Below are 12,053 nucleotides of genomic sequence, written 5' to 3' on the forward strand. Positions count from 1 at the left end.
ACTAGTACGCAGATGTCATGCCTCCTCCCACAGACATGAATGGAGGGGGCATGGCGACTGTAGTCACCAGTTATCCAGCACACAGCTTAGTTTGCTACGTGCATGGATTACTGGGTTGCCTTTGTATAGGGGATGAATTTAAGGTGTTAAAGAGGTACTCTTTAAAAGTACCTAATCCACAGAATAGGGGAGAAGTATCTGATTGTTGAGGGTTCAACCATTGGGACCCCAGTGATCTCCTGTACGTGGCACTGATACTTACCAGTCCATGGCGCACTCCAGCCCCCACCTTCAGAAACGAGCGCAAACGACAGCCTGCTCAGCCAATCACCGACTGAGCCGTCACTTGCGCTAGTCTCCTAGAATGTGGATTAGTGGGGCCCCCATACAGGAGATAGGATAGGACATAAGTTTTGGTTCCCCAGAGAGTACTGCTGTTTCGCTGAACCTGTTACATGCAGTAAGAAATATAGTCAAGAATGGTTTAAAAATGTTTTGTTTTTCCTGCCCTTATGATTTTAAATTAACATTAATCCTAATCCTTTCACTTATAATAAACTTGACATCTGTTCAAGAATTTTTAATATTTGCAGAGGCCAAATTCTGTGTTCTTTAATGGGATTACGGACAAGATGTTCTGGAACACATCTGCATATTTAATCACCTCTATCTGATTTATCCTAATTTCTAGAAACCTTTTTAAATACATATGTGAGAATGATAGACGCAGTGTAGATAGATGCAGTCCATTTCAATAGAAGTGCTTTTATGATTCACTTATACCATTTTTAGTGCTAGCAGACAATGAAATGTTGTATCCTATTATTGATATTACGATGTTAAACAAATTGTATTTTAGGCAAAAAACTGGTTTAAAAGAATTGGAGTTTCTGAAGAAGCTGAATGATGCTGACCCAGATGACAAATTTCACTGCTTGCGTTTGTTTCGTCACTTTTACCATAAGCAGCACTTGTGTCTGGTGTTTGAACCACTAAGGTAATGCAATATTTTCTGAATTACAGTATTATTTTGGCATTTTGTTCACATGATGCTTACAAAACACCTTTATATTAATGAGTAATTACTATTTCTCTTTATCATTCAGTATGAACCTGAGAGAAGTTTTGAAGAAGTATGGTAAAGATGTAGGCTTACATATCAAAGCTGTCAGGTCGTACAGTCAGCAGCTCTTTTTGGCTTTAAAGCTTCTGAAAAGATGCAACATACTTCATGCTGATATTAAACCTGATAACATACTGGTAAGCATGTGAGTTTTTTATTGTGAATACTTGGGTTTTGCATACAGTATCATTACAGAGTTAAAAAAAAAAAACTATGAAAACTGCATAGTTCACATTTGTTCTACATTTCAACCTTTTTATGTAGAGTACAAATTTGTTAAACAGCTGTTCTGAAGACACGGATTGCCCATTCACTTGAAGGGATTGTCTGCTGAGATTAAGTGAAAAATGGGCAGACTGTACTCCCCATACCAGTCCCTTGCTGCTTGCCTTACCAGGTCCTTGAAATTCTCACTGTGTGCAGTGGTGACTTGCCTGGGCATTACCTTCTGTTCAGATGGGGACTTCAGCAGTGGTGGATTACTATAAAACACCTAAAAGGTGGTCACTAAACCCTGATTTCCCAACCATGCAGTGGTGGAGGAACTGAAATTAATAACAATCTTTTCAAAATATACTTTTTTTTGTTTAGATGTGATAGGAAGGATGATAAAAAAGATTGTTGCAGTGGTTGACAGTGGTTTATTTTCTGTGTATAGACTAAACAAATCGTATATAGAACATAAAATTCATAGAAATATTCTAAAATAAGTGTTTGAACTTTACTAGTGTATTTCTTTCCATAGGTGAACGAGTCTAAAACCATTCTTAAACTTTGTGACTTTGGCTCTGCATCACATGTGGCAGACAACGATATTACACCATATCTTGTTAGTAGATTTTACAGAGCTCCTGAAATCAGTAAGTTAAAATTTTACTTTTGCTTTACTAATTTATGTAGGATATGCACAGTGTTTGTTAATTTATTTATTTTTTGTGTATGTATACACAAACACAATTTTAATTTTTTTTTACTGAGTTTATTGCAATATAAGTATCTCAATGAAACAGAAATAATAATAAACAGAAATGCATGCATTATAAGTAAACGATCCAGCCGGCACGCTGGATAACACTTCTTGGCAAAGAATATGAAAGGATTGGTGTCAGAGCGATAAACTAAACTATAAACCACATAAATAACAGAACAAAAGGTGAAAACCATCCACTAGAGTGGGAACTTGTAGACACTGTGTTAAAACCTAGAGTACAAACACAGATCTTCCATTGACTGACACACAAACGAAAATACTCAAAGACAGACATACAAACAAGCAGAGACCACGCTCGACTTCCCAGAACAATGTCAGAATAGCCACAGCAGAACTGCAATGATCCAGCGGTGCAGCAGACTTCAAAATTGAGGCAAAGATTTACTGAGGGGTGGGCCGGATTGCGTCACAAAGGTCGATAAACCTAGATTGAGTGTAAGCCGTGTAGGGTGAATCACACCAAACACCCCACACTTTAGAGAATTTAGCCGGGCACTTACGATGTTTATACACCAAGTACTCGTACGTGACATTGACAAGAGACATCCAACTCTCGAGGGTGAGAACTCCAGGGTCCATCCACTTTAGGGCAATGGACTTGTGAGCTAAAAATAGAACCTTGCATATGAAAATAATCTCAAAATGCGACCATTGAGTAATGCCTAACAAACATTAATTGGGTTCTAGTGGGACCGGTCGCCCCAATAAAGAGCTCAGCAATTGAGTAACTTACATTTTTTTTATCTAATCTGTTCTAGTTTCTTCTTACTTTTTTCTGTACATATTTATGGGGGCTGCTATATTGCCAAAGCACCTGCTAAGTGTTCATGGGTATGCTTTTCAGTCAGCAGCCACTTGGACCCATAAAAACTCCAGAAAAACTGATGACACATTCTCTATAAGCTACAGTAGTTAGAAGATCTGTATTGAAGCCACTGTATGTTTAAAAAATATATATATAATATATAAAGTATATACGCCTACATTTAGGACATACCAGTAAGCATATGGGGGGACATGTATCAAAACCTGAGCTGAAGGAAAGTTGAAGCAGTCTAATGGGTTGCTATGGGCAACTAGTCAGCATTTTCTCAGCACAACTTTTGATCAGTCTTCTATTAGAAACGTATATGCCTATATTCACAAATAAACCATAACTATCTAGCAAATGATCTCAGTATGAATAAACAGAGCCTGACCCGCTATATTTTGGCATGGTGTAGTGTGTTTCTTATATTCTGCAGCCCTATTTTTCGGGCCCTTATGAATTGTCTTGGTTGCATTGTTGTCTGTACTGACTCGACACTTGAGACAAGTGTTTTATTAATTTATTTTTACCAACTATAGAACACCAATAAGCCTAAGATAAAGCTTAACTTTTACTTAAATCATAATTACAATTGAAATTGGGGTACACACAACTGACAAGATTGACAATAAGGTAACTTGTAAATTTTGTCAGTTGTGTGTACCCCAATTTCAATTGTATTTATGATTTAAGTAAAAGTTAAGCTTTATCTTAGCCTCATTGGTGTTCTATAGTTGGTAAAAATTCTCAGATACTCTCACCAAGGGTTAATTATCATTTTGGGCCGGGTTGCCCCTATAAATTACCAGAAGTGGGTTCATAACCAGTGTGTGTTTGCAATAGGCTCCAAAATACTGTGTATTTTATTATTTATGGATTGGTAACCCTTGTCGTGTGTTAAACTGTCTGTAGAGCCAGTTATTTTAGTATTATGATTCTGCATAATTTTCTGGTAAATTGTCTAGAAAATATGTAAAATAACATTTATGTATAGATATATTTATTTTTTTACAATGTGTTTATACTAAACAGTCATTTTGTTTCTCTACAGTAATTGGTAAAATTTATGATTATGGAATAGACATGTGGTCTGTTGGTTGTACATTATATGAACTGTACACTGGAAAAATCTTGTTTCCTGGAAAAACTAATAACCACATGCTAAAATTAGCAATGGACCTAAAAGGAAAAATGCCAAACAAGGTAATATAAAATGAAGTGTCTTAGCACCTGAAAACTGTTATGAATGTGTAGACAGACCCAATATCTATGATAAAGCAGTATTTTTCTGAGCAGCTTGTCACCCACAGTGACCAAAGTTTAGTTATGTGTGGGAAAAATGAGCACTGCACTGTATGGCCATCAAACCTCTGTAGGTGTCATCAATGTATATTAAGTGCATGTACCATATGGCCTTCAACTAAGACATTTCATATCATCTTTACTATATGAAAAATAAATTAAATAAATACATTGTGTGTGTGTATATACACACACACACACCATTGAAATTGCAACACCAAGAAGGAAAAGTAGCGGAATTATGGAAATTGAGAAGGAGGTTGAGATAAAAGGTTTGATTAATGAACAAGGAGAATTTTTGTTAGTTTCTTATACACTGCTCAAAAAAATATAGGGAACACTTATGTAACTCCAAGTCAATCACACTTCTGTGAAATCACACTGTACACTCAGGAAGCAACACTGATTGACAATCAATTTCACGTGCTGTTCCACAACAGGTGGAAATTATAGGCAATTAGCAGGACACCCCCCATAAAGAAGTGGTTGTTCAGGTGGTGACCACAGACCCCTTCTCAGTTCCTATGCTTCGTGGCTGATGTTTTGGTCACTTTTGTTTGCTGGTGGTCCTTTAACTCTAGTGGTAGCGTAAGACGGAGTCTATAACCCACACAAGTGGCTCAGTTAGTGCAGCTCATCCAGGATGGCACATCAATGCGAGCTGTGGTAAGAAGGTTTGCTGTGTGTCAGCATAGTGTCCAGAGCATGGAGGCGCTACCAGGAGACATGGAGGAGGCCGTAGGAGGGCAACAACCCAGTAGCAGGACAGCTACCTTCGCCTTTGTGCTAGGAAGAGCAGGAGAATCACTGCCAGAACACTGCAGAATGACCTCTAGCAGGCCACAAATGTGTCCACTCAAATGTATAAGAGCCCAACCTCCACAGGTGGGGGTTGTGCTTACAGCCCAACACTGTGCAGGACATGTGGCATTTGTCAGAGAACACCAAGATTGGCAAATTTGCCACTGGCGCCCTGTCCTCTTCACAGATGAAAGCAGGTTCACACTGAGCACATGTGACAGATGAGACAAAGTCATGAGACGCCGTGGAGAACGTTCTGCTGTCTGCAAAGTCCTCCAGCATGACCGGTTTGGTGGTGGGTCAGTAATGGTGTGGGGTGGCATTTCTTTGGTTGGCCCTGGGTTCCTCCTAATGCAACACAATGCTAGACTTCATGTGGCTGGAGTGTGTCAGCAGTTACTGCAAGAGGAAGGCATTGATGCAATGGACTGGCCCACCCATTCCCCAGACCTGAATCTGATTGAGCACATCTGGGACATCATGTCTTGCACCATCCACCAATGCCACACTGCATCACAGACCTCATCAGGAGCATGCCCAGGCGCTGTAGGGAGGTCATACGGGCACGTGGAGGCCACACACACTACTGAGCTTCATTTTGACTTGTTTTAAGGACATTACATCAAAGTTGGATCCGCCTGTAGTGTGGTTTTCCACTTTGATTTTCAGTGTGGCTCCATATCCAGACCTCCATGGGTTGCCAAATTTTTATTTCCATTGATAATTTGTGTGTGACTTTGTTGTCAGCACATTCAACTATGTAAAGACAAAAGTATTTCATATGATTAGTTCATTCATTCATTCAGATCTAGGATGTGTTGGTGTTCCCTTTATTTTTTTGAGCAGTGTATTTGCTTGACAATGTCTATTTAAAGTATTAATTGTTTTGTTTCTCCTTCATTATGGCATACAATGTATGTGTTTTGGTTTAAAATTTTATTTTTTACTTTTCATAGATGATTCGAAAAGGCGTGTTTAAGGACCAACACTTCGATTCAAATTTGAATTTCATGTACATTGAAGTTGACAAAGTCACAGAAAGGGTATGTTATCTTTGTTTTAAACTATATATTCCTGTATAACTAAAGTGTTTTAACCCTATTGGGGTTATGTAGATTTGAATCCGTTTTTTGATATATTTTATTTGATTATTTTTCCGTTTACCAAGCGGTATCGATAATCTTTTGAAAGTTTGTGCGATTCTGTGCACAATACTGAACATGTTTTTGTTTTTTAATTTTAAATGTTCTTTTTTTTTTATTTGACCAATGGGAAAAGGGGAGTGATTAGAATTTTTATTATGAGATTTGTATGTAATTTTAAAACAAATCTTTAAAAAATGTTTTTTTTTGTTTTCTTTGTTTTTTTTTTACTTTTATCCACCGAGTGGACTTTCATAAGCAATCATATATATATATAATTTTTTATTTTTTTTATTTTCTGGCTCTGGAAAGTTAAACAGATTTGTAAATTACTTCTATTAAGAAATATTAATCCTTCCAGTAGTTATCAGCTGCTGAAGTTGAGTTGTTCTTTTCTTTATGAGAACGGTGCTCTCTGCTGACATCTCTGCTTGTCTCAGGAACTGCCAGAAACATTAGAGGTTTGCTATGGGGATTTGCTCCTACTCTGGACATTTCCTAAAACAAGCAGAGGTTTTTGGGGGCTTCCGTTTCTACGCAGTGCAATTTTCGGTAAAAATTACACCTTATCTTTATTCTGTAGGTCCAAATGATTAAAATGATACCCTACTTATATAAGTTTGATTTTGTTTTACTTGTGGAAAAAATCATAACTACATGCACAAAAATTTATATGTTTAGAAATGTCCCTTTCTGACCCCTGTAATTTTATTTTTCCGCATATGGGGATGTTTGACGGCTCTTTTTTTACGCAGTGATCTGAAGTTTTTATCGTTACCATTTTTTTTATCTGACTTTTTGATTTTGTTTTTTTTATAAAAAAAATAATTTATGGTATAAAGTGACCAAAAATTTGCTATTTTGGACTTTGGCATTTTTATTACGAGCACGCCATTTACCTTGCGGTTTAACAATATATTTTTATAGTTCAGATATTAACACGTGGTGATACCACATTTTTATTTTTTATTTTATTTACATGTTTGTTTTTTTAAATGGTCAAGCTTTATATTTTTACCCCCTTTTTTTTTTTTTTTTTGCAATGTTATAGCCACCATAGGGGACTATATAACATGCATTACACTGATCATTGTTATCGGTGCTCGATTGCCCAAGCCTGGATCTCAGGTTTGGAGCAATCAAGCGCTGATCGGACAGCTGGGAGAAAGGTAAGAAGGCTCTTGCTGTTCTCTCAGCTGTTCGGGACACTGTGATTTCACCACGGAGGTCCCGAACAACCAACTGAGCTAACCGGCGATACTTTTCTCCCGTTTTAGACACCGCAATCAACTTTGATTGCGGCGTCTAAAAGGTGAATACCGGACATCAGCCAGACCGATGCTATCTGGTATTAGCTGCGGGTCCTGGCTGCTGATAGCAACCGGGACCTGTCTGGTATGAAGCACGCTCCGCTCCTGAGCACGCTTCACATAACTGGAGCCGGCCACGAGTGTAAATATACGCTCGTGGTCGTTAAGGGGTTAAAATGTAATTTTCGGCAACGTAGTAGCATCTTGCTAAGATTACATCCATTTCCCACAATATGTAAACCTTTTGCTAATAATCTATTTGACTTAGTAATGGCCATACTCTTGATTTGTGCCTTACAGGAGAAAGTTACTGTCATGAGCACTATTAACCCAACAAAGGACCTGTTGGCCGATTTAATTGGATGCCAGAGGCTACCAGAAGAGCAGCGTAAAAAAGTTCACCAGCTAAAAGACTTATTAGATCAGATACTGATGCTGGACCCGGCAAAGCGAATAAGCATCAATCAAGCACTTCAGCATCCTTTCATTCAGGAAAAGATCTAAATGTGGGAAATGGTTTGAAAAGTTCACACCCGGACTGAAGACCTTCCACAGCAGCTTGTTAATGTATATAAACATATAAATATTTCCCTTGCAAAGTTGAGGAAGCTTGTATTGTTTGAATTAAAACCAAGGGTTTATTTTACTTATTTTTTTCTCTATGAACTGTATAAATAATTGTGATATCTGTACTTTTTCACCATAGAAATGCTTGTATTTGTCAGAACTGTATACTCTAATACAGTTGGCTTTGAAGCTTATGTTTGTGAAAAATCCACTTGCAATTTAATGTTTGGATGTAAGATTTTATTTTTAGCAGTCACGGCTCATTTATTTTTTATTTTTTTTATTTAGTTTTGAACGAATACATGACCAGCATAAATGCTGTTTATATTCACATTTTCCTAGGTTGCGTGCGCAGGCCTCAGCAGCATGCCCTTGGTCTAGTCAGTGCCGAAAGGAGGCCTATTCCTTCTTGAGCCTGCCTGCAGGGATGGTCTCTTCTTTTAAAGCAGGTTGTGTACAACTTACAGTGCACTGAAGGTAAGCTAAACCATCAAACATCACTGGTTTTTTAAGATGTCATTTAGATATAATGTCATTTGACAGACAAATTTGGTAGCAAAATGTGGCACCATTCTGCTCCTGCATGTTTCACAAATGGCCTACTGTTTGTTCTTTTGTAATCTTTTAAGTTGGACAATATTTGTGGTATCTCAAATCAAAGTTTCTCTCCATTTGTTTTTAGTGGAGCTTGTGCACTTGATGGGGTGTGCCTTCAGTGTACTGTTTCTTAATCGTTTTCTGTTTTGTATGAATCAGTTTTTTTTTTTCCCCTTTTAAATCCATTAACTTACAACAAAAATCTGCAATGTCCACATAGTTACAGTTACATTTCAGACGTTTAAAGATGTAGGGGCTATCTTTTAGCAGTTTTAAGCATTCAAAACCTTTTGACAGCACTATACAGAGGTTAGAGAGGGGAGTGTACGGACACCTTGCACTTTGGTCAAGCAAACTGCATGACCAAGAAAAAACGTCTCTAGATGTCCCATGTGCAGAGATGGCAAGTGCTCGAGATTTGTTCCCAGATATCTCTGTTTTGTATCAGACAATAGCTTGAACTGTCAATCACAGCTGAGAGGAGGTGCTGGAGAAACACTCAATACAACAAGCTCTGGGCACCTTACGCAAAGAGCCAGTCTCATGAGCACTTAAAGGGGTACTCCGCCCCTAGACATCTTATCCCCTATCCAAAGGATAGGGGATAAGATGTCAGATCGCCGCTGTCCAGCTGCTGGGGACCCCGGGGATCGCTGCTGCAGCACCCCGCTATCATTACTGCACAGAGCAAGATCGCTCTGCACATAATGACGGGCAATACAGGGGCCGGAGCAGCGTGACGTCATGGCTCTGCCCCTCATGACATCACGGCCCGTCCCCTTAATGCAAGTCTATGGTAGGGGGCGTGACGACCGCGGAGGGGCGGAGCCGTGACGTAACGATGCTCCGGCCCCTGTATTGCCCGTCATTATGTGCAGAGCGATCTTGCTCTGCGCAGTAATGATAGCGGGGTGCTGCAGCAGCGGGACCCCGGCGATCTGACATCTTATCCCCTATCCCCTATGTCTTGATGCAGCAGCCAAAACATCAAGACATTTTCACAGTTGTGATTTGTGTGACCAAAACACAAGGTATCATGACAGTCCCCTCCCTGTCCTCTGTATAATGCTGTCCGTTTTGAGCCCTTAAAATTCTGTCTGTTAAAATTCACTCATGTGTATCCCTTAACAGCGCAAAAGGGACATGTCTTTTCTGACCAAGGGCATGTAACAAGAAGCTCCCTTTTATGCTGTTGGTAGGTTCTGATTAAAATAATAATTTTTTGTTTGTTTCATTGTTCATGATCATGTTGTCTTTCAATACAGGCATAAACTCTCCACTCTTGAGCAAAGCAGCTGCTTTTTATAAGCGGTAATTGCTTCTTTACCTTTTTATTTCTCTTGTAAATGAATCTGTTTGTTACAAAATGTCTACATGATGTTCCTTTTGAATAAACCATTGAGACTCACTTATTGTCAAGTGACAGATGTTCTACTGCATGTTCAGTGACTCATGCAGATATCTGTATGTTTTCAGTATGCATCCTTAGATAATAAAGTCTTTTGTGAACAAGGTTATCTGTAGCCATTTCTAAAGCATTCATTTTGGATCATAGCTGATAAATTGGGTAGTACCACTTCTAGTTGATCCATTTATTTCAGTAGTAGACTGTGGTTTATTGTTATGTATGCTGTATTTGGAGAAAGAGGCTACTGATGAGTAGATTCCCATGGCTCTTGACTTTTACAATACCAAATAAATTTGTAATGCCCATACTACTGATCAGTGTAGTGTGTTTATTTTTATGGTTTTGATAATAACTAATGTTTGTGCTATTTTCTCACTTTTCCTCTTGATGGTGCTGAATGGAAAATGGAAAGCAAGACAAGGCCTCCCAACGGCTGGTTTGCTGAGACACCATCTTCATCTTCCTCACAAGGTCATTCTTGACAGCATGTGTAGATAAGCATTTAGAAAACAAAAACGTACAAAACAAATGGTTTTTCATTTTGTCATAGAACCTCTGGATATACTGTAGGGAGTGCTTTCATATTTGGGTTGATCACTTTCATCATTTAGTGAACGCATGGTAAATTATAGCAGAATCATAATGTCCCTCTTTGCAGGGACTGCTTTCGAAGATGAGGTATAAAGTAATAGTGGAGTGATGGGCGATGTCTGGTACATGGCAGGGATTGGAAAGCATGTTTTTAATACATAGGTTTCATCTGTAGTTGCAGCTTGCAGGAAAAAAAATGTCAGTTATGGTTTCTGGAAAGAAAAGAGCACACATGTACATTTAGTACACTAGAGGAAAACAAAAATGCAGATTTGATCTGCGTTTTTTTTTTTTTTTTTTTTGTTTCTTTTAAAGGATAAAGTTGCTGGTTAACCTGTTTCTTTTGTTTTAGATGGAGTTTGCAGAAGAAGGAGGCAAGAAGACCCAAACCAAGGTTTCTGTTTTCTGACAGAGTGCTTAAATAGCTTGAGACAAAGCTTGATATATTCTGTGAAGGCTTGTTAAGAAATACGAATAAATAATGTAAATTCAGCTCTTCATTCTACAGGGTGGGCCATGTATATGGATACACCTTAATAAGATGGGAATGGTTGGTGATATTAACTTCCTGTTTGTGGCACATTAGTATATGTGAGGGGGGAAACTTTTCAAGATGGGTGGTTACCACGGTGGCCATTTTGAAGTCGGCCATTTTGAATCCAGCTTTTGTTTTTTCAATAGGAAGATTGTCATGTGACACATCAAACTTATTGGGAATTTCACAAGAAAAACAATGATGTGCTTGGTTTTTACGTAACTTTATTTTTTCATGAGTTATTTACACGTTTCTGACCACTTATAAAATGTGTTCAATGTGCTGCCCATTGTGTTGGATTGTCAATGCAACCCTCTTCTCCCACTCTTCACACACTGATAGCAAAACTGTAGGAGAAATGCTAGCACAGGCTTCCAGTATCCGTAGTTTCAAGTGCTGCACATCTTGTATCTTCACAGCATAGACAATTGCCTTCAGATGACCCCAAAGATAAAAGTCTAAGGGGGTCAGATCGGGAGACCTTGGGGGCCATTCAACTGGCCCACGACGACCAATCCACTTTCCAGGAAACTGTTCATGTAGGAATGCTCGGACCTGACACCCATAATGTGATGGTGCACCATCTTGCTGGAAAAACTCAGGGAACGTTCCAGCTTCAGTGCATAAAGAGGGAAACACATCATCATGTAGCAATTTCGCATATCCAGTGGCCTTGAGGTTTCCATGGATGAAGAATGGCCCCACTATCTTTGTACCCCATATACCACACCATACCATCAATTTTGTGTTCCAACAGTCTTGGAGGGATCTATCCAATGTGGGTTAGTGTCAGACCAATAGCGGTGGTTTTGTTTGTTAACTTCACCATTCACATAAAAGTTTGCCTCATCACTGAACAAAATCTTCTGCGTAAACTG

The 12,053-nt window shown here is 38.7% G+C and overlaps 1 protein-coding gene across 1 annotated transcript in view; it reads left to right on the forward strand.

Annotated features, from left to right (window-relative positions):
* Positions 1-10,356, forward strand: part of PRPF4B (pre-mRNA processing factor 4B) — a 62,500-nt gene extending 52,144 nt beyond the window's left edge. The window contains exons 10-15 of the mRNA XM_056521072.1: positions 860-997; positions 1,107-1,260; positions 1,869-1,983; positions 3,974-4,125; positions 5,982-6,068; positions 7,778-10,356. Coding sequence (XP_056377047.1) covers positions 860-997; positions 1,107-1,260; positions 1,869-1,983; positions 3,974-4,125; positions 5,982-6,068; positions 7,778-7,981 — 850 coding nt within the window. The 3' untranslated portion in view covers positions 7,982-10,356. The remainder of the gene's footprint in view (positions 1-859; positions 998-1,106; positions 1,261-1,868; positions 1,984-3,973; positions 4,126-5,981; positions 6,069-7,777) is intronic.
* The last annotated feature ends 1,697 nt before the right edge of the window (positions 10,357-12,053 follow it).

This window comes from Hyla sarda, chromosome 5 (assembly GCF_029499605.1).
Source record: "Hyla sarda isolate aHylSar1 chromosome 5, aHylSar1.hap1, whole genome shotgun sequence".
In the NCBI taxonomy this organism is placed as follows: domain Eukaryota; kingdom Metazoa; phylum Chordata; class Amphibia; order Anura; family Hylidae; genus Hyla; species Hyla sarda.